This window comes from Micropterus salmoides, unplaced genomic scaffold (genome assembly GCF_014851395.1).
Source record: "Micropterus salmoides isolate LMB-PRFRI ecotype aquatic unplaced genomic scaffold, ASM1485139v1 Ms_hic_scaffold_15, whole genome shotgun sequence".
NCBI lineage: Eukaryota > Metazoa > Chordata > Actinopteri > Centrarchiformes > Centrarchidae > Micropterus > Micropterus salmoides.
The window spans coordinates 27,944,469-27,972,049 of record NW_024040596.1 but is presented as its reverse complement, the minus strand read 5'-3'; the positions used below and the strand labels follow the sequence as shown (position 1 = coordinate 27,972,049).

The following is a 27,581-nucleotide window of genomic DNA, read 5'->3' as shown; positions in this document are numbered from 1 at the left end:
AACCTCCTCTGTGATTTTGTAATGGGCAATGGCACAGTTCTATTCGATTCTGATGTTGCTGGATCTCATCAAACAGCTACAGCTGCTTGGCCAGAATAAATCAGCACCTAAAATCAGCAGAGGTAATTAGACACACATACACACACACACACACACACACACACACACACTTTGTACACAACTGACAAACTCACGCTCACAAAGGCATGCTCATCATAGCATGCACACAAGCACACACAGCTCATACACAGAAAGCATGATGAGTTAAGAAACCCACATGTAATCAAGAATGTGAATGTCATTGGCAATGTATGGAATATTAATATTACTTTAACAACAGAGTCTGTTCTTTTTCCTTCATTGGTTTCACAATCTGAATCACAGATTTATTATAGATTTAAACTGAAATTAGTTCTCCTCTCAAACTAGAACCTCTTAGCTTTTAATCAGCGTGTTACTATTTGTCTCACTCGCTCTTTCTTTTGTGAACAGACAGCACACAGAGTGATGGTGCATTAGTGTTTTGTGTGAGCTGAACAGTCTTTCTTACAGAAGGGCGTTTCTCAAAAAACATCATGTACCCTATATAGTTCACTACTTTGTAGTTTGGGCCATAAAGTAGTGCACTAGAAGTACAAGAGTACAGTGTCTATTGAGGTGCAGAGGAGTGAGATGACGGGGTGGACAGTTTAACTCCGGGGGAGGAGGCCCTTCTTGTAGGCAATCAGACCGGCTGCAGTGGCAACAGACAGGAAGGTGGAGAATCCCATGAACTTGAGGAGACCACCGACTGAAGGCAAATTCCTCTCCCAGAAGGTGGTGACAAAGGGGAGTGCTGGGACTTCCTGTTGGAGGGACAGAAGGAGGAGAAGGCTTTATGTTACATTTACTTGGCTTTTGAGTTTAATTTGGTTTAAATATATTTAGAAAGATTTCGCTCACCGTACACTTGGGCTCCTCCTGCCAGATCTGACTCTGGTGGATTTTACCCAGTGCGCACATGATCTGCAACAGAACACATGGGTTGTTAATTTATTTCAACATGTCATGCATTTCAGTTTGTCGGTGTGACCCTGCTAAGACCCTGGTATAAATTGCCCCTTAGTTCACAAACTCCCCAAAAATCTCCTTAAAGCACACATAATGCTAATGCTGGATGGGGGCCAGGGAGGTGGAGGAAGTTTATCTGTGAGCAACAAGTAGCACAGGAATATTGAGACATTCTACCTGTACAGAGTATTATATTATATGTAAGAAATATTAAATTGAATTGTTTTATAAGCATGTATTGTAAAAATGGAAAAACTAGCATAAAAGCATTGATAATCTTGTAGAGTGGTGCACAGCGAACAACCTACTGCTCAATGTCAGCAAAACAAAGGAGCTCATGGTTGATTTCAGGAAAAAGGAGATAAAGACACACACTGCTGTCTACATGAGTGGAGCTGAGGTGGAACAGGTGAACAGTTTCAGGTTCCTGGGAAACAGCATCACAGAGAAGCTGACATGGTCGTGTCACATCTCCATGCTGGTGAAGAAAGCTCAGAAATGATGTATTTCTTGAGGAAGCTTAAGAAGGCCAAATTCCCACGCCAATTTCTTGCCAGCTTTCACAGAGGAGCAATAGAAAGCCTCCTGACTGGAAACGTCACTAACTGGCATGGGATGAGCACGGCACAGGACCGGAGGGCTCTGCAGCGGGTGATTAAAACTGCTCCGAAGATCATTGGTAAGGTGCCTGCAGAGCCCAAAGGATACTAAAGGACAGTACCCACCCAGCCACAGCCTGTTCACCCTGCTGCCTTCTGGGAAGAGATATAAGTTTCAGCTGCCGCACCACCAGATTGCAGAGCAGCTTTTTCCCTCAAGCTATCAGACTTTTAAGCTCAAATTCATCATCAGCACTGCTCCAGTGAAGATAGTTTATTTCTGTTTCCCATTTTTATAATTGATTCTGTATTAATGTATATTGTCTGCTATGTAGCAGAAGAGAGTTACAAAACACAATTTCACTCTATAACTTGTTTATTGTGACACAATAAATGTACCTACATATAAGTTATTCCTGGATGCCTTTGGGCTCTTGATTATGTTATATGATCACACAACACAGATACTTAACAGTTGAGCCAAGATAACCTAATATTACTGTTTGGGTTCACTTCAGACTACATCAAATACATAAAAAGGTCTGTCCTCAGGCATTTATTAGTTTCTGACTCTAGACATTTTAGTCCCCCCTGGCATTTAGGGTTTTTTTATGTGATCCCCTTTTGATAACTAATAACAGTATGATCAGAACTATTTGTTTCCCTCCATTCACTGAGCCTTTCATCTAACTCTTGGCAAGAATTATTCATTTTGTCCAAAATGTCTAACTACTTCTTTACAGCCATCATCAGGCGCACGCAGAGGTGTTAGGAAACATCGGCCTGATTAATAATGTGTCAGCTGATTGTACAGTTGCATCAGGCTGATGATGTCAGAGGTCTAATTGACACCAGACATACCTGTTTTTTGTTTCATCTGCACCTTTAACTGATGATGTTAAGTAAAACTTAAACCTTGAAACAACAAATACACATGTTCTAAATATCAGCGGATGGTTTCTGAAGGCAGTGTTTTGAGGTTGCTCTGACCTCTCTGGCTGCTCTCTCTCCAGCCTGCACTGCCCCCTCCATGTAGCCACTCCACTCTGTGGCCGTCTCTGTGCCTGCAAAGTACAACCTGCCAACCGGCTCCCTCAGCACCCTGGAGACAGGAAAACACACAGAGAGGTTATAAAGTTTCAGCTGCTTTATAAGGAGGCCTTTAATTAAATAGAGACATAAGTCTCTGGTATTATGGCTGTTTGCCTCTGGCCCAAACTCTGTTTTGTGTAAATTAATCTTTCATTGAATGTTGCAATTTCTCCTACCAGGACAAATGTCAAATTTTAAAGAGGAAGGTTATTGCAGTTTTGACACACTGCAATTGGATTGAACACATTTTTTGTTTTCACTGGATGGCAAGACATTTTGCAAAGATAATGTGGGTTTTCTACCCTATAAGATCAAAACATCTGTCAAAAACCAGCATGGATTTGGAAAATAAAAATATTGAGCATCAAGACACAATATTTGCCGTTAGCAAATTTATCTGTGTGTGTGTGTGTGTCATGGCAGACGAGGCCATGCTGACATCTGTGCTGCACAATCTGCTAATGATTTAGAAAACATCTCACCTTGTTGTAACTGACATCGCTAATGCAGCAGAGGTCGACTACGTTCTGGACACATTCGGTGTAGATGTGCCTGGTGCCTACACTACGACCGCCCTTTAAACAACGCTCAGACTTGACAGTTAGTGGGTTATGATAAAAAAAAAAAGAAAAAAGAAGCTAGTATGTGTGTGACTTACTTGCCAAACTGGGTAAGGATTCCTGGGGGGAAATAGGCCGTGTAGCAGCCTCCTGAGTACTCCTCTTCACACCAGTTCTTCTCCTCATAATGCACCGGCTGACAGACAAAAGTGGACACATGAATGGTTGAACTAGTGATGCAGTGTAGCTGTGTGCCTGCGTGTTAGTCTGAATTCACACTCACATGCAGAGCCTCCTCTGAGCCCAGCACTTTGGAGTAGATATCACAGATCCTCTTCAACCTAAAACCCAATAAGACAAGAGTTTGGATGAAAACACTCTTGCAGCTTGTGGTAGTGTATAAATCTGCTGAATTATCTCCACCATGCATCTACCTCTCCTCTTTGGTCAACCCTGATAGCTTCCTGCACTTGTGGGCAAGGATGAATCTGGAGTAGAGGGAAAATAGAAATATTATCCACTAATAAGCACACCGTTGCACTAGTTAATAAGTACTTCCACACATTTTGTGTACTTTGGTGCAATCTAAATGCTACAACATGCACATAATATGAATATAAATATAATTATATTTTATTGCATTTTTACAACAGCGTGATTCCAATTTTGTGAAAGCAGGCCATTTCCTGTTTCAACATTGTCCCTGTTCACAAAGACTGGACTTTTCAACAGCCTTTACAACAGCATATTACAATTAAAATGTTAGCACAACACAAATCCAGAATAAAGCACATGTGAATAACTGCCACATTGTTTTTCTTTCTCGTACACATAGTTCTATTATTCGTCTATCACTTGCACATCTGTTTATTCCACATTTATATATATTTATTCCATTTGTTTATGTCAACTGTATGTTTATGTCTAGCACCTAATCACCACAGCAAATTCCTCGTACGTGTAAAATACTACTTGGCAATAAAGGTCTTTCTAATTGTGATTCTGATTTTAAAAGACCCAAACCGACAGTGAATTGATCCTGCTAACAAGAACTATGTGTTTATCCAAAGTTTGTTATATCTTATTCCTACATAGAGCTCCACTGTTCCAAAAACACATCATTGCACTGGGTGACATTTTTCTTCACTTCTGTGTTTATTTATTATTTTACACTGTCCTACTGCTGTAAATACTCACTACTCCATCAAATGTGTATAATATTAATCCACAACAGAAAGTAGTCCCCACCAAATACACTATGTACGCCTGGTTTAGTAATGTTTGTTAAAAACTACAGAGCCCAGCTATTTTAGGAAATTACTGAGCCTTATTGAAAAATTAACTATATAGTTGTTTTTAAGAGTTACATCTCAAGTAGAAACCAATGGGCTTGAAACTGAGAGCCACAGAAAGTGTTATGAGATGGACTCATACAGTGATGGTTTTAGTCTTTTCATGGAATTTGTTGACAAACAAAAAAATATAGAATAATGCCAGACATTTAATGTCCGTGGTCTTGGAATGAGACAATTACCCATAAGTGAAATGTTCAGGTGGCCCTGTAGTTTTATAGTACATAATAATAGTATTATCTCTGAGAACTGGCAGGAGCTCTCACCCCATAATGCAAGGTACACTCCCATCAGGCTTTGTGTCATCCAGCGTTAGGCCAATGGGAGCGCCTTCCTCCTCAATCACCATGCTGCCACAGTATCCTGGTGACACACCCATGAGCACAAGTGTTAAAAAGACAGTGTAAAATTTCAAATAAGTTTACTACGGCATTCCCACTATCCCACTTCCTGCGTACCCTTTTTCCTCCAGAAGTTCTCTTTGTAGTACACCATGCACTTGATGACTGAGCCCATGGGGACGCGGTGGATCAGCTGGTTCCTCAGTGGCGGCAACTCGGGGTTAAAGTGTATTTTCAAATTCATACCAGGAGGGGTGGCCACGATCACGTACTTGGCCTAAGACAAAGACACACACACACACACACACACACACAAAAAAAAGAGAGGCGATTTAAACACAAAAATAAAAAGCAGTTTGAGCTGCATCTCAAGGCAGCAGGTTGTCATGTCACCAGTAGATGGCAGCAGAGAACAATATTTCCAGCTGCTGTGATTCAGACTGCCTTGGTGGCAGAGTTATAATGTTAATCATCTTTTTCTACACATTATATCTACACCACATTATGTTACATTATGCAGTGTACAAATACTGCACACTACTTGCAGTGCAGAAGGATTATCAGCAAATTGTAAAATAATCAAAAAAGTAGGGCTTTAGTTTTAACTACTTTATATACTGTTGGGTGGTTTAGTCCAGTGGTTCCGGTGGGTCACCAAGGGTCACCAAACAAATCTGAGAGGTCATAAGATGATTGATGGAGGAGGAAAAAGTTTTTCATCTTTTCTCTTAAATAAACTTATTTTTGTTAAAAAAAAAGAAGACATTTTGAACTTTATGGGCCTCAAAATGAAACCCTCTGAGAAGTTTAGAGGGAATATTTCTCTTTGGTGGAGCTGCTTACAACTCAACTCCGTCCCACACAGGACACTAAGGTCACAGACCAAAATAGTTGTTTTTATAATCACACAATGATTACATTGCAGCTCTGTTTCACTGGTGCCAGTTGTAACACCCTTGTATGTTGCCCACATTAGTCACAAAAAAACATGGGAAAATAGGGTCCAGGTTGAAAAATACCATAGTTACCCTTTAAGTACAGTACTTGAGTAAATGTAGTTAGTTACTTTCCACCACTATATGGCTGCAGCGGACTCATACTACTGCTTTGATATGCTTACTGTGTAGGTCTGTTTGTCCACCGTTTCCACCACCACCATGTCTCCGCTCTGGTCGATCCTGTAGACTGCAGACTGCAGCTTCACTCGGTCTCCCAGCTCCCTGGCCATGCACTCACTGATCTGACTGGAGCCGCCTACAAACTTCCTTTCCTGCAGAAGTGGACGGAGAGTGTCAGTCACCACCACCACAAACACAGAGCCCAGACGCAGCAATACTGAAGGTGTCTAGTCTAGCCTTTTTATGCTCTACTTGCAAGACAGTTTATATTGGGCGAAATTGCTTCTATCCAACCTGATCCTGCACAGTATGACTCCGCCACGCTAATAAAACCTAAATTTAGGGGACAAGCTGAGAAAATCTGTTGATTTATCTTGGTGTTATATACTGGTCATCCTCAATCCACCCTCTTTCCTTCACTTCAAATTTCAAAATGTTGATACCAAAGGGAAAATATGTTTGCAAAGCTGCTGAATGATGTAGAAGGACTGAGGGGGTGGAGAGAGATTAAGTGCTGCCAAAGCTCTGATACACAAAATTAAATAGACAGTGACCTTTTCCATATGGCTAGTGTCAACGTCTCTCTGTTCTCCCTGATCAGAAACACACTGTGTGTACTCCACTGTGGCATTTGGGTGAATTTGTCTGTCAGTCGCCGGAAAATTATGAGCTAAACCTGCGTTGGTCTTGGCAGTGAAGCAAAGTGAGTCTGCATGTGTCTTGTTTGATTAACAGAAAGGTGAAAGCAAACAATCCCAATTATGCCTCCGTGTGGAATACTTAAGGACTTATGTGTTTGTATATATATATATATATATATATATATATATATATATGTGTGTATGGTGTGTGTGTGTGTATATGTAGATGACAGCAGAGCTGGTTACAACATTGCCTGTGTATCTAAACACAATCTCCTTCCTCAGTGGCTGTGGCAAGTGGGCCACTTAGCTTTAGAAAGTACGGCAGCCTCTGTTCTCCCCCAGCACTCCAAGAAAACAGCTTTTGTCAGGCTCATAATTATGCCAGGCTGATCAGCAGCAAACTAAGTTTAAATGCACAAAGGCTGATTTAGGAGGCTGCGGGATCCCTCACTGATGCTCCAGTGAATTTATTTCTGTAGATCCTACACCAACTCCTGGCAAGCGTCTTCTGCACTGGCCTCAGTCCCTCAGGTTGCTTTTTGCAGAGAGATTTTCTGGATAGCTGTATTCTTGTATTCCAAGCTTAGTGGGTATCAGTTAAGAATGATTACTTTATCTTATCTTCAAAAGCATCTAAATACACAAAACCCCCCACATGTAATGGTTATTTCCTTTTATATTGAAAGCTCGTTCCTTGTGTGTCTTGTGTAATTTTTCTAGCTGACTACCTGGCTGCTGAGCTACAGCAACCTCCTGTCCTTGCTGAGCTGCAGCAACCTTCTGTCCCTGCTTAGCTGCAGCAACCTCCTGTCCCTGCTGAGCTGCAGCAAACTCCTGTCCCTGCTGAGCTGCAGCAAACTCCAGTCCCTGAGCTTTAAGTGAATTGTGACATGTACATACACAAACATTCGTGTAGACATACCTGTCCTCCGTTTGTGGTGGAGAAGATCCTCATGGTTCCTCCGCACTGTTTCACATACCAGAGGAACCACAAAGCCGACACCTCATGGGGTTCAGAGGTCACGTTCACGTTGACAAAGAGCGTGGCGAAGCGACGAACAGTGCTTTAAATAAAGGTGAGGGATTAGTTAGTTACAACTAAATAGTTAACATGATATACGCAAATGTCCTTGATATATCTATGAAATCCTACACATGTTTTTGATTCATAAAACTTAAAAGTTGGAGCAACTCTTTATTTACAATATTCCACTTTGTTAAAGGGATAATTCAGGAATGTCATGATCTTTTCCTACTTTTTAAGAAAGGCTTGAAAGTTAAACACAAGATTTTCATGATTTATGGTCAATTACTGAATGTGTACAGAGTCACACAGGAAAATACATACATTTCTCCAGAGAAAGGTGGCAAGTGAGCTACACACTATGATTTACTCATCTGTAAATGCTTTCTGAGGTTTCTTTTATTTTTTCCATTTAAGGAAAGGATAGAAGGTGCTGTCTGCTTACAGACAGTAAAGCCCCTTGAAGCAAATTGCGATTCATGACATTGGGCTATGTGAATAAAATTGACTTGATTTGACTGGAAATGTGGCACATGTCACGGTTCCCCTTTATGTTCCTGTGATCCCAGAGCCATGGTGACAGAAACATTTATCATGCAAATAATAACTTAATAATTAATTGTTTGTGACATTAAAGACATTAAAGTCATTTCATCAATACAGTAACAAATTATTAAACTGCCAGCATTAGATAAAGTGTATTTTCCCATGTTTGAGCTGCAACTGCTTGCATGGACTTCAAGTGATTGGGCTAAAGGGCACCCTTGGTAATGGTAAAATTGAATACTATATAAGCTCAATATCCTCAGTTCAGTTCTGGCCTGGGACCTTTGTTATCCCTCGTAGGTTATAAAGTAATGCTATTCTCCAATTTCTGTGCTACCTGGTCCAGCAGATTTTTTCAAAGAGCTCCAGCATGGACATCTTGTCCCACTCCTCAGCATGGGGAGCTCTCCAGGGAGCCTCTTTGGGAATCTGAAATACAGGAGGCGGATGAACACGAAACAAAGATTTAGCAAATATGAAACACAAAGAGGGATGTAAAAGCAAACAGCAAGGGTGATTTTTGCTTTACCTCCTTGCCCATCTGGTCCATTGTCCTAAACAGGTTGTTGAAGTCCAACAAGACGATGGGGTTCCACATGGGAGGGAAGGAGCCTTTGAACGGGTAAGACTTCCCTGTTGGATACAGGTCATCATCATTATGATCATTAAAAAAATCTTCTTATCAGTTGCTCAGATATGAAAACATTGTATAAGCAACTTAAAAGTTGACTTTCTCATATTGTATGCATGTGGGTCAGTTGTGTTGCATTTTACATACAAAACACTAAACTCATCGTTCTCTACCGAGCTGTTGGAGTTAGACGCCTGTTGATATCAGAGTTTGGCTGCCATAGAGGACTGTCAATATACTTTGCTGATATTGGATGACATTTCTCCTAGATTTCAAGCAGTTTCTAAGGCAGAGGACACTTGTTTGTAAATGGTTCTTTGTTTTAAGGCAGCATTGTATCCCTGAGTCCCTTACCACTAAATATACAATATATATGGCTAACCAGCCTCACAGAGCTGCTGACTCTGAATCAGAACTGTTTCCATGTCCTGCTGTGGTCGTTTACAGCTTTTCCCAGCCTGCTGAGGACAGGAAAACTCAAACTTCTACAAGATAAATTTCAAAGACAGTAAACGGTGGTTAGTCGACCTCTAGCTGACCTCCAGTATGCTTAGTCAGAATGACAGTGAACAGTATTCAGTGAGTTGTGTAGAAAGTGGTAGAACAGATTGCTATATTGGCAGTTGTGCAACATTTTACGACTGAATGAAAGACTATTCACAGCCACACAACTGATTTACAGACAGAATATGCCAACAGAGAGGCGGGGGGAAGGTTTCAAAGGGATCAAGGTTACTTATGCCAACTCTCTGATATGGACATGTAGATTACTTGTTAAGCTCTGTGTCACAAGAGCGTTTGGTGTTTCAAGAACTAACTCTAATTAAAGATCACTTTTTGTTGCTTTCTCAACCTCTTAGCTCTGGGAGGTTGACAAGCTTGACAAGTAAATTTGTTTCAAACCCATTTAACACCAGCTTCCCATGGGAAAAAAACAATCGGCTACATGTAGTGATGCCTCTGAGCGAGTGCTCTCGGCCGCACAGTGGATCAATATTCTGCTGTAGCTGCAGGCTGAGAGCACAGGCCTTCTGGGATCAATCTCATACTGTTGTATTGGCTCTGGTTGAACTGTGTTAGCCTAAAAAGGGCCTCTTATTACACACATTATCTCACTGTGACCTAGAAATACACACACATAAAACCACGAAATATACAATTTTATTTTCCCTGAAAACTTTATTTGTTCTTTTAATTTTCTAACGATATGACGGCAACTTCTACAAAGTTTCCCTAACTGTTGCCTTACAAACACGGTAACTTGCCAATAAAATGTCTGGTTCTAATACTGAAATGTGTCTTGTTTTGCATGGTTAAAGTCAAATATAATAAATACATCTACTGAAAACAAACTAATGTGAAATTAGGGTATTGTTAATGGTTGCGTCAAATAATCCATCACTTTAACTAAATATCGTTGAAAAAGGTACACTATAATTAGCTTTGTTTTTAACTGGATAAGCTACATTTGTTGAGATGCTTGTTAGGCTTCTGTTTAAAACCAACCCTGTTTTCAGAAGAGCTTCCACATAAGGAAATGTTTCATCTGACCAAGACCAACCAATCAATAATGGATCCCATCATGAAGTATTAATAAATAACCTTTACAAATGAATTGTTCCGGGTACAGCAAAGCTTTCAGTGAAGTCAGAGCTCAGGTTAATCACACTCACCACCTAAAGCTCACATGTCTCTTTGTAAGTAGTTTTAAAAACACTTACATTTAAACAAAGTATGATATAATCCAAGCCAATCCACCACAACAATGGAAAAATCAATTCACACACAAGCAGAGGTACAGTAACCCCCAGGTATGAATGACTGACAAGTCAGTGAACATCAACCCTCATAAAGTTAGATGCCTTCTGTTCTACACCACAACTCTAGTTATAGTAAGACACTTTTTTATGAGGCATAATCAACACAAAACTCAACTCAGTGAGAGAGAGAGAGAGAGAGAGATTAGGTGTCTCACAACGTACAGAATCGCTGCCGTGCTTAGAACAACAGATCTGTCACCATGGTGATGCTTGCCAAGTGAATACAGAAGGAGGAGTGCAGAGGAGGGGCAGGGGATCGGGCGAGGAGAGGATGCATGGAAGCATCTGTTTCCACATCAGTGAGCAGTGAGTCAGCCTCCCACGGAGGAGACAGTGTAAAGCTAACGCTACATGGAGACACAGGTGAGACCGAACTGCAGAAAAGAAGGCGAGTTTATATAGCACATTTGTATTACACGTCAATTTAAACTCCTTTACACAAAACATCAAAGCAATATGGGGTGATATAAAAATACATTTAAATACTATTTAAAAAGAGTGCAGTATGTACTGCAGTATGTACTGCATACTGCGATTCATATTAGTATGCAGTTTGAAATTGTTAAATCGATTTATTATACAGTATGCTAGGCCAGGCTTCTGGTTTTGGAAAGTTATAGTAAACAATAGGAGTAATATAAATGTAAGTCCCACTAATCCAAAAAAAAAAAAAGTTCTTATAATGTAATTTTGTGTAAGGAAAATTTGCTGCATTTGTCCTACTACCCATAACAAAGCCATAATGCGTGCTGCATTTTGGGACACAGTATGCAAAGTAGACTGGCCCAATTTTTTCTGAATCAGTACGACATCCGGTATTTTTGGTTTACCGCAGATTTTGCTTTTGTTTGCAAACTTTGCTTATACATTCACTATATAAACTTTAAAAAGGAGATAAAATGTCACTGTCAAGTGGCAAAAAATACAGGTTTGAGATTTCATGTTGCCTCTGCTGTCGAATGCTTTCAAATGGTAAGAAGTTCAAAGTTGTACTAGTTAATCTTTTTTATATGAACAATGGATAAGGCGACTTTGTGTCATGTAAGTGTGTCGCTAATAGTGACAAAGCAACAGAGAATTATTACCCACTCTGCAGTCCCCTTCAGCATTTTCATGCAAAAGCACTCTCATCAATCAACTTTTCGGCTGCAGCAGGCAGAAAAGCTGTGATAAACTTCCTTTACGCACCTGAACATCTCCAAACAGCAGACACACAAAGTTAGCGTCTAGGAGCTAGCAGCTAAGGCGCTAAATAGTTGGTGGAGTCCAAAACAGATCTAAAAGGAGAGTGGAAAGAAACACGACTCCTAATGAATGCTACTGTTGCTCTGTGTCTGCTGGATGTGCAGATGGGCAGTTGTCCACCACAACATCTTTATATGTTGCTTTTATGCCAGAAAATAAATAAAGAAACTACAGAACAATGAGTATGCTGAAGTTTATCTGCTTCAAATGATTCGGCCTCTAATAGGATACAGATAAACATAATCTTTTGAAAGGCCATATGAAAACAGATCAGAGACTTAAGTTCTACAACACAACTACACACTTCTTTCTTTATCAGGATGTTAAGAATTATCATAGTTAAGATAATTTTACAATCACCAGCCATTTCTCTCAGTGGTCCAGTGAACGTGCACGACAGCCACACTGCTGGAGGAGCGCTGGGACAATCCCATGCTCTTTCCCAATCTCTGATAACAAGGGACAGTGTTTAATCAAAGTCTGTTTCCCCATCTCTGATAGTGATACCTCATTAATAAATCCAGTGCTAAGAGCTGCAGCTGCCTGTAAGGCAATAGTTTGCTGATAAGGGAAACCAGCACTGGCCTTTTGGATTACAATCTTCCATAGAAAAGCTGATTAGCTACGCGGCTTGCTTGAAAGCTAGCCCTAATTACACAATGGCTCAGCACACCTGCTGGTTTACTTTTACTCTAGCTGCTGCCCTGTGAAGTAATGCAGACACTGTCATATAGGTTAGATCAATGCTAATTTCTCCCTGTGTGCTTTCCACTGTACTTGAGTTCAGACCTGTGCCGTGATCAGGACACCTTTACATGCGGCGTCTGTTTAGAGCTTATTTGTGTGAATAGCTTCTTGGCTAATCCAAAGTTTAGCAACTTACAATCAAAACAAAGTGTAGTGATACTCACAACAGCAACATTCTGTTTCATGTGGTGAAGTGTAGGTGACGGTTTGATTTATTCTCGCTGATGAGGCGAAAGGTGCAGGAATCAAAGGTTCTAATAAGAGGTGACACTATTAGTAATACTGCAGACGGGACAGGTGCAGGATAATGGATTCAGTGAAGTGTGTATCCACACACTGGTTTTAAAGCTCCGAAAACTTTACTGGACTGAAAAAAAGGCTCCGAGTAGATTATTCAGTCAGTGACTTGCTGAATAAATATCAACCCAGGAAAGGTACTGCCTTGTCGTGTTCTTGTTAGGTGCCATCTGTCTCTCTGCACTGCACCATGTTCATTTTGTCTGCAATGTTAAGGCCTTTGTCAGTTCCCCTTTAGCTGATAAGGATCATGTCACTTTATCATCTCTATGCAATGACAGAGGGAGCAACATCCCTGACTGGAGTCTCTTGTCCCAATAGGTATGGTAGTTAGCCTAACGTTAAGGTAAATCAGGCTTTGGCTGCACAGACAAAATATAGAATATCACTTGTCTCATTCTTTTATTGGAAACTGCCTGTCTGTCTCAGAGTATAGTGGTCATGATTCAAATTTTTGATACTTTTGCAGAGTCAGCTGTGGGATCAGTGACACCAGAAACAGAGCTCTCACCCCTCCACACATATGCATGCACAAATGCACAAACACACACACACACACACACACACACACACACACACAAATACGCTGTCTGATACTGATAGGAGTGAGCAGCTTTAGATGAGGCATGCTGCCATGGAAACCAGCCAGGAAGCTCCGAGTGGCGCGTGAGTCTGGGTCTTTGAGTGGATCTTACAAAGATAGTAGCTAGGGAGACACGCTCGCATAGGAACTCCCATACACGAGTATGGATAGATTCAGAGCTCATATAATGCTTCACACCAGGGCTGTCCAGTGAAGTCCTTTACTCAACCCAAAGATTTATTTTCGAGCTGCTGTCTGTGCCAAACGTTATGCTGGTGACATTTCACAGCACTGCTGAAGTAGGTCATGTCAATAGTACATCAGTGTTAAGGCCAATGTGGTGAGATGACGAGCATGCTGAAGACTATGAAACCATGCTTTAACTGGATAAGTCCATAAAGGAAATACAGTATGGTCAGAAGAGATATTAAGCAAACCTAAATTGAGAGCATACTGTGTTATTAAGCAATATGTCTCTGTTAACCTGATTAGAGCACAGAGTTAAGATCTGGTATCCTGCCTTTGGCTGTGGAACCTTTTCCATTGAGTCCCAGAGGAGGACAAAAAGTGTCACCTGTGTGATTTGGATGAGGCTGTGTGACATTCATATAATAATATACCTTTCATGAAATATGTTGGACATCGCAGTCTGTTTGACATGACAAATTAATGTAGATAACAGTGCATGTTTATATATGAAAGAGTTTTTGTTAAAGTGCAATCGATTTTCATTATTTCATATCTATTCTTCATACCATTTATGACCTGCACTAGCCATTCAATGTATTTATATTTCCTTGATATACTGTATATAACTTTACCTGATTGATAGAAGCCTCCCTGTTCACTAATAGCCCTCCTACAGCAGTATATCTGTATTAAAGCGGTGGTATTATGCTTTTTGGCTTTCCCCCTCTCCTTTATTGAGTTATATCTTTTTTGTGCATGTAACAGGTTTGCAAAGTGAAAATGCCCAAAGTCCAGCCCAAAGGGAGTTCCCATCTCCCACAGAAAGCTCTGCTCTGGACCGCTTGAAAACAGCTCGTTTGTAGTCCAGCCCTTCACTTCCTTTACTTGTGACATCACAATGAAAATGTGTCATAAAGCTTGCCAAGCGGCTAGCGGGGTCAGGCACGCCCTCAAACCAAGCTAGTCTGAGCGGAGGCTCTTTGGCTCGACTCGCCTTTGTTTGGTTTTCCACTGTAGCTTCCACGTACTTTTTTTCGTATCACCTCACCTCCGTCGAGGTTCCAAGCGAGCTGAGGGATATTAAAATATAACGTGAAAACAACAGACTGCTGATTGGTCAGAGAGATTCGTCACTATTCACTGCATCATCATTGCGTGCGCCAGACAGAGGACAGCAACAGAAAGTTTTAGATTTTACACTTTTTGGTATGTAATTTCATCACTAAATCCACTTCTGAGAAGTTTTGAGGTGAGAAATCAGCTGTGTAGATTTCGAATATTGACAGTGATGGCGGAACAAAAATGTGCTTGAATATTTTCGGAGTTGAGGAGCTCCGCAAGTGGCTGCGGGGGAAGCCTGTGCCAACCCCCGCGGGAGGAGCGTGTGAGGCCGGCCAGCCGCCCGCTCACAGAGCCCTCTGCTCCCGCCGTCACACAGACCGCTGCAGCAACAACGGCAGAGGAAACACAGCTGGAAGTTTTCATACCGCTTATCTGTCTTTACATTCTGAGGAATGTTCAAACATTTTAACTTAAAAAAAGAGAAAGCTGTGTGGATTGCTGGTGTGTGTGTCGCATTGAACATTATGTCATGGCAGTTGTGTGTGGCATCGCTATGACAACAAGCTACATACTATCTCTGGGTACTATCTGCAATGGAAAACGGAGCAGGGTCGAGTAGAGTCTATCGATTTGCGCTATGGTAGCATTTTTCAGCATGGCAGTATAGATTGTCAGAACACTGGCAACAGTTCAACGTTTAGTCCTGATGGTAAGATGTGGAACAATGATGTTGTGTGGTTGTGGACTTGAGAGTAACTTATACCATCTGCTAGGTTACGGTCACAGTCTGAAGCAGCTTTGATTTGGATCATACTACCTTGTTTCTTACGACCCGCCCTTCTCTGCTTCTGATTGGCTAGTAGTCCTTACCTGGGAACTGCGCATGTGCAACTCCCAACAAAGATTTTGTACAAGTAAGATGCATCACTCTGTAGCTCAAGAGCAGAGTGTACAACACACAGGGTGAAAAGAGGAGCTGCAGTAATGTGCAGTATGAGAAAAATATGGTGTTTTTTGAAAATTAAACCATGTAAACCTGTTCTGGTACAACCCCTAATTAAGATTTTGAACGTGAAAATGAGCACAATACCACCTCTTTAAAATACACATGCAACATTTTATAATACTGCTAACTTACCCATTGAAACGGATGAACAATGAGGTGGTTTTCAAGGTGAAACAACCACAAGAACACAAATTTTCAGATTTCAGCACGACACTGTTCAATAGTACCAAAAACTCATTTTGGCATAAGTTATATTTGATAGCATCCTTGTAGATTATCATTAACCAGGTGATTTTGCAACTTGACTGCAATAGTGCAATATTGTAGAGTTCAGGGCACACAGTCAATAACTCTACAGCTCCTACAGTGGAGACCCCCTTTATGGGAGAAGCAACATCATTAAATTAAATTAAAATGTAATTTAAAGTTTAAATTCTGGCGTTGCTGCAATAAATCAGTTTTTGGAGACAGAGAGACTTTGATTCAACTCTGCAGTGATTTATGACTTGTGTGTAGATGTATTGGATTTCATTATATTGAGAGATGTTTGTAATATTCAGGCCCCTTCATTCGGGTAAATAGTGGCAGGCAATAGAAAAAAGTTTCTATATAATGCAGTGAAAGTGCACTTGAGTGTGTGAGTTTGTGTCGACACCCCTGGGCCTGAATCAAAGTCCTTCTCTGATTAATGATTAAATTACTAGAACATAGCCTATGTTGTGATAAGCATACACACACTCAGACACAGACACACTAGACAGTCCAGTGATTTACAATAGGGGTAGTTTGACCAGGGTACATGGCAGCAACAGCAAATCAAATCATGTAGAGAAACACAACTGTGTTAAGGACAGTGGTGCGCCCATACTAATGAGATATGGAGCAAAGAATAACAAGAACAAAGATGGCCTCAGTGTCTCTTTCTTCCTTCCTTCTTTGTTGGCCTTTGCTATCCTTTCAACCACTCAGAGAAAAGAGAAACTGCATTACAGAAATCCCCTCAGGCAAAGATTAGCATCTCCAGTCACTAATGTTGGAGAGGAAAGGGGAGGCTGGATGCTTCGGCAGACACGTAGGAAGTCACAGGAAGGACATAATGTTTGGTTTTCTTCTGCCTTGGTCCTCTCTGCGCACGCTCGGAAAGAGTTAAATGCTGTAAATGTAAATGCTCCGTATTTGTATAGCGCCTTTCTAGTCTTTGCGACCACTCAAAGCGCTTTTACAATACATCTGCATTCACCATTCACACACATTCATACACTTAGCCTAATTTCTCAAACAGAAACTAACATTCACACACTTTCATACACTGGCTGAACAGCCACCAGAGACAATTCGGGGTTCAGTATCTTGCCCAAGGATACTTTGACATACAGCCTGGAGGAGCCAGGGATTGAACTGCCGACCTTCCGATTAACGGGCAACCCGCTCTACGAGTTGTAAAGATGTTATAAGTCACAGAACTAGCTGACAGCAGATTAAGTGGCCTGTTGAATGATGCCAGAAGATTACCACAGACAAGAGTTTCCTGCTTATTGGATAAAAGATCAGACTCTAGGATGTTAGTATTATCTTCTGGATATGGTCAGCACGTCCTGCAGAACTCAAACGGAAGAACACACCGTCTGCCATCTGCCATCCTAAAAAAACACACACAGATGACCGGACACTTACGTTGACATAATGCACCAGGTTCTCCTGCTCGTTGACTTTGTAGGTCTTTACACCGTACTCTTTGGCCAATCGGAGGATGCGGTTCTGAGTTGGTCCGATGTAAGCCCCGCCCAGATCAACCCACTTTGTCTGCTTATTCTAAAAAAGACAAAAAAAACATACTGAAACATAGAAATATAAATGTGACAAACATTCACATTACAGATAATGCTGAAATGTATTAATATGATCTATTCTTGCGCTTCTGGAACTCAGTGCATCCTTTGATGCTGTTGATGCCAAAAGTCTCGGCTGATAGGTTGGAAAGAGTTTCAGTCCAGCCTATCACATTGCATCCATATGGAGTACCGCAAGGCTCTGTCCTGGGTCCACTGCTTTAAATACTGACACTAGGGGTAATCATCTATATACACAGTATTGATTTCACTGCTGTGCAGATGAAACCCATTCTACATAGCTGTTGATCCTGATAACCTGATCCCCTTTTTACTCATTTGAGTACTTGAGTACTATTTTTCTCAAAGTACAGAGATATAAAAAAATGTACCAACAGTTTATAACACAATCCCAGCACATTACACCACGTTTGTGTGATGATTCTAATCCAATACATGTCTTTTTGTGAAATTCAGTGAATATCTCCTCAGGGCCAGTGTTTGTACTCAGCCCTGGCTCTGCAATTAGAAACAAAAAAAGTGGCCTGCGCCTCACCACACAACACTATTCCAGCTATTCCAGCCATTATGTGTGCGTCAGGTAACGTTAAATGACCTGCCTATGGACGTTCAGCTTACTTTCTAGTTCACCAAGACGTGCTGCAGTTGTGATGTTAGCTATAGCAGCAGGAGAGCTGTGAGTATCTCTGTCTGGAGCTGCTGTGCTGGCTCTGGGACAGTCTCGTCCTCTCTGCATGTTAGCTTTATATTAGCATCACGTTAGCTTCCCAGCAGCAACTGTAGCCACAGTATGCTAATGTTGGTTATATTATTTGCTGTGTGTTGCTGTTCGCTCTATATTATAGTATTTGTCATGGTGTTGGATTTCATCCAGAATCGCTTATTCCACCTTAAGAAACTTAACTAGAACAGCCTTCTGTCATTTTATTGTGATTTCAGTTTTGCAAACATCAGACCTTTTCTTTCTTTCAGAGGTTTGAGCATGCTTTTATTAAGTGTGCTCGACTACTGCAATGCACTGTTTACAGGGCTCCCCAAAAGTCTATAAATCAGTTACAGCTCATATATTTACATTTTTATCTTTTTCTTTTTTAAACCGATTATTGTTTTTGTCATTATCTGCTCTTTTCTTTTTTTAATTTGTAAAGCAATTTGAGCTGCATATTGTGTATGAAAGTGATATATAAATAATGCTTAAAATTATTATCTATCAATGATAATAATAATGCGTTACGGCTCCTGATCTTACCTGCACAGTGAAGGTACGACCACCGACCCGATCCCTGGCCTCCAGGACAACGGGGTTCAGTCCATTGGCTTTCAACAACTTCGCTGCACTCAAACCTACAGGTGGACAGAAAAATAGAGAGAGGTGAGTAAGGACGCAATACACTCCCTGCACTACACATAGATTACACTTGTATGCAGTGCTGCTTGTGCATGGTTGTCAAGTCTGAAATGTGAAATATGTGTGACTGTAGGTGAGGTGCTACTCCTTTCTTTAGCCTTAATTTCCTTTGTAGTGTCCTCACAGTAAAGCCACACAGAAGTGGAGAATGTTTGTCTCAGTGACACACCTTTCTCGAAACAAACGTTTCACTGTTCATTTGTGAGGTTGTGACACCACGTTTTTCTCGTCTGCTAGTCAGCAGCACACCACTGTACCATTTATAGTTCAGTCCATTTGTTTGAGTTGTGTTGCTATATGCTTTTATATAGTATATTTATTTCCTTGTACCCAGATATCTCTTGAAAAATGATTAACTTAAGCATGAACTACCTAACATTTGCCTTTCGAATGACTTGGCTGGATACTGGGAGAGCTGTGGGAAAAAATGGGAGAGCAGAGGGAGGGGGAAATCTTTTCAGTCACAAGGGCGAGAGAAACACTTCCACAACAAATCACCGCCAGATGACATGCTGATCATGTGAGCAAAAAAGAAAGGGCAGAGAAAAGAGTCGAGCAAGACTTTCACAGATACTGACTGACTGACCAACCACATAATCTATGGATGTGAGCAGGCATACGTAACTTTCCTGTTGTCAGAATGACCACGCCCCCGTTTGGGTGAAAACAAGCGCTATAAAAGTGGGAGCGCCAAGTTGAAAAAACTAGTGGCACCATGCCTTAAAGCTGCTGTGTTGCATTTTGACCATGATGATTTTTTTTCCTTCATCAAAGAGCGATGGACAGTAAAAGAAGAGATCTGTGTCTTCAGGATATCACCAGAGAGGATGAAAATGGTCAACTATGGGACCCGTCCAGTCAATGGTGTACTCTTGTGACAAACACTTCATCACAGTTTACTTAGTTACTCAATGAATGAATGTGTGCTGATTTTTCCTATGGAACAAAGCAAATCAGAAAAGAGTCTTAGTGATGGTGTAACTTAAAATATTGCCCTACCATAAAACACCTGCTTTTAGAATGGAGTTTGGTTTACCAGTCTGCCCCTCAAAAGGCCGCTGGGAGCAGATGGTATTTTTGTCACAACTGCCCTGCAGTGACACTGATGTGACATCTGGTATGGGAGAGAAAGTGTGTTTTGGTTTTGTCGGTCTGTATGTTTTCCTCTCGCTCTCCCTCTTCCCCCCCTGCAATGGAGTTATGGCCTTTACCGCTGCCTCTCTTATTTTGGCACCAACCGTCAACTGATTCCCATCTGCGATCACACACCTGACCTGCAATCACCTGTCCATATTTAAGGAGAGACCAAACATCCAGATCCCGCAGGATCATTAAATCAACTCAGTACGTCTTGTTAGAACAATTCAGCCGACCAGTTTTTGTACGTTGAAATGAACTCTCGGACCTACAACCACCAGCTAGCCACAGCCTGTTAAGCCCGCCTGGACTCAGCTCTTAGTCCTGCTGCACCCCCCTGCCAGCCTTTCCCTTCCTCTCATTTCCTTTGCTTGTGATTTCAATAAATCCTTTAAAACTAACCTGTTGCCCAGTCAGAAACATGATAGTTTTAATGATGATAATTCACATAAATTGAGCTGACCTTGTAATAATAAACCTTATAAACAGCATAAGTAACATGGCACTAAAACAGACCTGTGTTCCACTTCTTGGCTTGTAGTAAAAAGTTGCTTAATAAGCACAAACAGCTAGCAAAATAGAGACACTGTGGTTTCACTTCGCCTAATGTAGTTTACAGGAACATCAGTTTGGACAGACTACAAAAACAGAAAAGTTAAGAGGCTTAACCTAATAAATGTCAGAAATACATTACCTGAAGATTCAGTACGGCAGTTGTACATGTCAGGGTCGTCCACTTTGATGGAGCCAGACTGAAAGGACACGTATCAACCCTTCTTTCTTTCATTTCTTCTATATAACGACATAAAGTAATTTTTTTGCCAGATCTGCCATAGGATTTGTGCTCATAATAGCTAAAAAGCAATATAGTTTTGTTATTTTATGCTATTAAATTAACAAAGACCTCTAAAAAAATGCATTTACTGCCAGTCACATTAAAGGGGCTACTTTCATCCAAAAAGGGGCAGGGGCATGACACAGGGGCAAAGTCCCTGAATGTGCTGCTCTAATCTATGGCAGAAAAACATCTTTTCACACACTGACCTCCGGCAATCCTTATCATAACTTTAATTCAATGAGACATAACATAAATGCACTTAGGCATGCACACACACACATGCAGAGGATTAGCGCACGGCGTATGGCTCAGCAGAACTGGACTATGTCAGTGAAGCGGACGTTTAATAGCCTGCTGTAGAGCACAGAAACCACAGAGAGGGACTGATTCGTATAAGTTAGAGATGAGTGGTTACTTACAAAAGACCACTCACAGCTAACTTGATGGCCAAACGTACGTGGACACCTAAACGTTTCAACCGTATGGGATTGCTGACCATGGGAAGGTTTTCCAGCAGATTTTGGAACCTGTTTGTCAGTTTGGCACACTCTTATCTAAAATATCACTCTATGATGTAGCATTAAACCAAGCTTGTAATAGCACAGGATGAAACAGCTCAGAGCTCAGCAAGCAACCACATCTGTGAAAATGTTTTCGTGGCCTTCACCCCTAAATTCCCTTCTTACCTTTCCATCTTCACCCCCTTACTCTCTCCCTTCCAAATCCTGCTAAGCCCCGTTGAAGCTAGCATGGTTTATATTAGTTAAACATAGTTTGTTCTGTATTACCCAACTTCAGCCGTCCCTCCCTGTACAAACACACCCGCCCCGCCAGGCTTTGGAGAAAGCATTAGCTCTGACCAGAAGAGGCTCACAAATCTTCCTCCGTTAAATTGATGCTATTACCTGCACTCAGCTCAAAAGGTCAGTCTCTGTCTTTGAAAACAAAGAGCATCTGTCTGCATCTCTTGTTTACGCCTACAGCAATCACTGCAAAAAGTAGCTTCCTGTCAGGATTTTGCTTTGATCAGAAAGCGTGTTTGTCTTAATTGAGACATCATTTTTTATATACACATCCATGTATAATATGACTAATGGATCCATATAAAGCTATCACCACTTCAAAGGATTCAGACTGAGCTTCCCTCTGTGGTTTATTTCCATCCCCCCACCATGAAATGAAGAAGAGGAATGAGCTGTACTGCTGGAAAAATCAACATGCTAAGACTGTTCCCGAACTGAACTTCAGCTTTGAGGAGAGACAGAGGGGAGAGGATTGAAATTCAACTCATGCAGCTGGGAGGCAGAGAGAATAATATGAGATTATATCTACAGACTTGAGGAATTTTTTTATGGAAATGGGAAAATGTATGCAGAAGAATCGAGTAAGAATCAAACAATCAAAACAAATGCTTTATCTAAATTTTTCTGGGGTCTATACACAGAGAGGAAGACTCCAAAGCAGCTGAAAGACAACATGCATTCCACACACTCGCAGACATTCACAACAATATTTTCCAGATGAAGTGGGTGCATCTGCAATGTCTAAAACTTCAAGAAGAATGTACGAGGTTGACGTGTTTTCCCATTCTACCCCCAGCCATGAAAAATGGGCCTGAACGGATAACAAGTGGAGGAAAAAGGTCAGCCAGACTTTGGTGGAAACCATGGAGAATGAAAGGGAGAGAACACAGATTTCTCCTCCGCCTCTCCTCACTCCGAGCCAGATTTCACGAGCTGTTAAGAGGCTTTCTTCACCTAAAGACACGCTTGATATTTATCAAACAGATGCAACTGCCTTGAAGCGCAGTCTTCCTGTCATCTGAGGCGCAGCTGGTGTGCATTCAGCAGTGCATCTCCGTCCTTTGTGCATATGCATTTAAGGAGGGATCAGACAAGAGAAGGGAGGGGATAGAATAGGTGAGGTTGATTGTACATGTACATCTATGGGCAATCCTCAGCCTGGAAAAAGCAGGTGCAAATGTGCGCAGGTATATTAAATATTAAGAGGTTGTGAGGAATTGATCTGACTGGTGTTGGCAGGAAAACCTCAATGAAAGCAGACCAACAAAAAATGTGCGCAGAAAGAAAGACAGGAAAGATGGCACCAAGCAAGAAGCAGACAGAGATTTTGAAGTTCACTGACCTTCTAATAATGCACCTTTTTTGTGTCTATATCTTTCCATGTTTTTTCATTTCTCTAGAAATGTTTAATGAAGTTTTACTGAAATTCATTTTACAAACCTTTCTGCAAGTAAAGACTTATTACTAAACCAATAACAGATATAACAATGTTCCTCTCAGATGGTGTTAAGTTTCCGCCTTTGTACATGTTGTAACTTCATTAAGGAGTAATGAGAAATTAGTAATTCTCCTTCCTTTTAAGTTCTTGAGGGAGTCTCTGTTGCTTATTGTGTAACATAAGGCTGCTTCTGATACAGTACATGAGGCTGCTGCATTATATACATTATCCGAGGGACACAAAGAATGAGCACAAATTGAATGCATTAAAGTGCTCTGTCTATGTGTTCCTCTGATTGTCCCTGTGCTGCAGCTATCCTCCCATCTCTCTGCTCCCATTTTGTCTCTTTTCTTCTCAGCTATCTCTTTCTTTATTTCTCCCCGTCTCCTGATTCCCCACCACTGCTCCTCTCCTCTCCACCACAGCACCTTAGGGCTCTGGTTGACCTAATTGTCTGTCTGGAGATGTTTGAAAGGAAAAAATAAAAACTGACTGCGTGTATTTTTTTTTATTGGCCATGGTCTTAATAAGTTTCAAAAACACTGTTTTGTTTGACCTGAAGGTACTCAGCAGTCAGGAGTTGGTTTCTGGAGCTTTTTGTATAGATCCACAGTGCAGTAAAAGCCTTTTCATCTTCTGCCCTGTGTGTTGGAAAAAGAGATCGTGCCTCACACTGTTTCCCTGACAACAGTAATTGTTAAGATGGAGTCACTTGGCAGAAACAAACTGTATTTGTATACTGTGTGTGTGTCTAAAATCCCCCCACTGCTCCTGAACTGAATCTCTGTCATCTTTGACTATAATTCAAAATGAATACACACATAGCTGCACACATCGTCCACCAAACACAACACACACACACACACACACACACACACACACACACACACACACATACCAAGAGCATCCATGTACAAAGTGCTCACACCTTATTCTATCAACGTAGGATATTAGCACTTATAATTAGGGATGTGACAAGACACTTAGCTCATGAGACGAGAAGAGACACAACATTGGGTTCACAAGATCAAGACGAGACAAGGTCTTAACACTTTTTTAAAGATATCTTCAATTCTGAATTATGTGATGGTGATTTTGAGCATTAAACACTTAATGTCCTGCATTCTGGTGATTTTTTCTGCACCAATTTTTGGTGGAAATGTTTTTATGTAAAGAGAAACACAAAATCCAGGTGGCATGCGACAATTCAAAAAGTGCAGCTCTCAGGCATTGGGTGCTGTCAGATATGTTTCTTCTGTAGATAAGCGTTTCTCATGTAATATCATCCCTGCTGACTCAGCACACATGCAGGCATGATTTAGTCTTCACTCCTTTTTGTGTCTTTTTTGGGGGAAGTAATCTCTTTAAATATGCATGTGGCTCCTTTTCACCTCAATGATAGATTAATTTATTTTAATTCTGATAGAAACTCTTGGACTTTAATAGCTCCTGTGTTTCAGCAGGTTTTCTGCTGATGTTCAAAACTTTCTGCACATTCTGAATCACTCCCACATATCTGTGTTGTCTGACATGTCCAGAAAAAAGATTACAAGACTAACGAGACCAGAGAAGAATGGGAAGTCATAATCATTTTTAAGTCTCCCTGCCCATGTACTCTGCTGTGCATTACATTATTGCTCCGCTGGTAGAAATGTTATCCCCTTCAAACCGTCTGACAGACACTGATACCCGCATGGGACTGCGTGTTAGGATGAGATAAGGAGGAGGAAACCGAAACTAACTCCAATAAAGTGCAGCACAGTCTAAAATCAAGCAAGGTCGCGCTTCGGTTTAAATTGCAAAACTCGTTACCACTCGGTCGCTGTTTGGACTCACAGCAAGACAGAAGGTTCACTTGATTACTGTCACGGCCTATGTTGGAGTTGATTCACTCTCTGTGCTGAATGCATATTGAATAGGGATGCACCGAATGTTCGGCTACCGAAATGAATCGGTAGCCGAACGAAACAGTAAAAAAAAGCACTTTCGGTGTTCGACCCAATACGTCAAAATATCGAGGAAAGTTTACCGAACAATTATGTTGACATGTTGGCAGTGTGGAAGCATTTTAACGTGTCCGAGAAAGAGGCCAAACTCGCCGTTTGTAGACACTGTTCTGCTGAACTGTCACTGCACATCCACTCCATCTGTGGCTGACTTCTGAGAAACGGTCTGACCCGCTTTGAGTGTTTCTCTCACTCGTTTCTGAGAAGGCGATAAAGCTAACCACACCTAAATTTGGAGTGCACATGTATTCAAGCCTTTATGGTAAATCCACTGAAGCGGACCAGTGCGAGCTGACATGCAGGTTAGAGATTTTATCCTGTCAGTTTCTCTCTTTACAAAGACAAGTGTTGCAGTATGAGAGTCCTACCTGAAGAAGAGAGGCTGTGAAGTCTTCATGTTACACGATTTATCAAACTGGGTCAGACTTGATGAATTTAGTGTGAGGATACACATGTGACAACGTCCGGTTTTCAAAATAAGGTGTCAATAAATTATGGGAATGAGATTAATTGGATTATATTCACAGAAAGTATAAAATATATTACATGTGTCCATTAAAAGTAAAGGGACACATGTAATTTACTTTACCAGACCCTCTTGGGCCTCGGACCCACCCACCATAGTCTCTCCAAAAACACTGTGTAAAAAGCACATTTTTACTATTTAATTTATGCAGTGGGAAAAAAGGCAAAAATGTGAATGTACTTGTTCGGTGTTCGGCAAATTTTTTCATTATATTCGGCTTTGGCCAAGAATTTTCATTTTGGTGCATCCCTAATATTGAAGAAAACCCATGGCTGTCTACCTCATCAGACCACCAGTGAAGTCAATGGTGACAAGGATCATGGCTTTATTGACTACATTGATTATCAGCTATATTGACATATGAGGTTGGTGATCACAGAGAGAGTCGGAGGCCAAAGACAGCCTCACTGCTGCACAAAAGTAAACTTTCAAAAAGCTTGTTTTTCCTCATTCACACAACACAATTTTGTTTAATTTAGTTTAAATCAAAATCTCAAAAGTTGAAACTGAAGTTTTAGAAAAGAAAGTGAGACTGTTAATCTGATGGAGCACAGTTCTTCCAGACCTCTTTGAGAGCAACTTAAAAAATGTCTGGAGTTGGAATATGTTTAGGGGTTTATCTTAATTAGTGTTAGATGGCCAAATTGAATGCTTGTACATGCAAATACAGGTAGTTAGCAAAATAAAGTGGATTCTGATTTGTTTCATCTATGTGCTGTGAATGTGTGTGCATGTGTCTGTCTCAGTGCAGGCTGAGTTCCAGAAAAAGCGATTCAGACGAATGTATGTATGATTATTGAAACAACCTCTGGTGGTTTTCAGTTTTTATAGCTGCAGCATCCTGGTTATAAACATTAACTGGACGAAACATTTGTAAGTGTTCCTGGTTCCTGATTGTCAGTCTGACTATGAAATAACTTTAATTATCAGTTTGATAGTGATGCTTGCTGTTTTACCATTACTAGCTGTGTTAGCTAACCGTCTAGTAGCTACTTGTGATCTTAACCACATGACATACTGTTTGGCAGTAATGGCCGTTTCGATATTTTCTTGGAAAAGTCTGCTGCCAGAATGTCTCTAATCAGGTGAATTTTCACTCTCCTTAAAGGTCCTCTAGCCATTTCCTGTTTCTGCCTTTATCTCTGTGCTGCTGCTCGTTTCCCTGTTTTCCCTCGTCTGACTCTCGCCTCATTCTGGCTTACCACCAGGCATTTGTCTTTTCACTTCCAATTGCTCTTTCCATGTTATGTCCCCCAGTGTTTCCTATTTGTAACAGTCTAAATCACATAAACAGGCTTTGAATTACAGCAGATGAGAATTGGCATGGACCTTCAGCACACAGTCTACCAGTGACTCCCAAAAGACACTTCTTCCCTATCTGTTTTTATATTACATAATTGGACATCTGCAGAGAAGTTTCATTGATTATTTGTACAGGACAAGATGAAATACCTTAAACCACCCTTAAATGAATAGTTTGACAATTTGGTAAATAAGCTTATCTGCTTTCTTGCCCAGAGTTAGCTAGCTATAACCAGCTGCTGGATGTCTAAGTTTAGCATTTAGACTGTAAATGGAGAAAGCTACAAAGCTGTTCCCCCCTGTTTCAAGTTTTCATGCTAAGCTAAGAAAACCGACTGCTGGCTGTCCCTTCTTAGTTAATGGGCAG

The 27,581-nt window shown here is 41.0% G+C and overlaps 1 protein-coding gene across 1 annotated transcript in view; it reads right to left on the bottom strand.

The window, feature by feature from the left end:
• Nucleotides 1-652: 652 nt before the first annotated feature.
• Nucleotides 653-27,581, bottom strand: part of mao (monoamine oxidase) — a 33,879-nt gene continuing 6,950 nt past the window's right edge. The window contains exons 2-15 of the mRNA XM_038721394.1: nt 19,006-19,100; nt 17,575-17,718; nt 8,856-8,954; nt 8,664-8,755; nt 7,679-7,820; nt 6,115-6,264; nt 5,112-5,271; nt 4,920-5,016; nt 3,736-3,789; nt 3,585-3,642; nt 3,400-3,497; nt 2,640-2,751; nt 943-1,005; nt 653-845 (exon numbers count right to left, since the gene is read on the bottom strand). Coding sequence (XP_038577322.1) covers nt 690-845; nt 943-1,005; nt 2,640-2,751; nt 3,400-3,497; nt 3,585-3,642; nt 3,736-3,789; nt 4,920-5,016; nt 5,112-5,271; nt 6,115-6,264; nt 7,679-7,820; nt 8,664-8,755; nt 8,856-8,954; nt 17,575-17,718; nt 19,006-19,100 — 1,520 coding nt within the window. The 3' untranslated portion in view covers nt 653-689. The remainder of the gene's footprint in view (nt 846-942; nt 1,006-2,639; nt 2,752-3,399; nt 3,498-3,584; nt 3,643-3,735; nt 3,790-4,919; nt 5,017-5,111; nt 5,272-6,114; nt 6,265-7,678; nt 7,821-8,663; nt 8,756-8,855; nt 8,955-17,574; nt 17,719-19,005; nt 19,101-27,581) is intronic.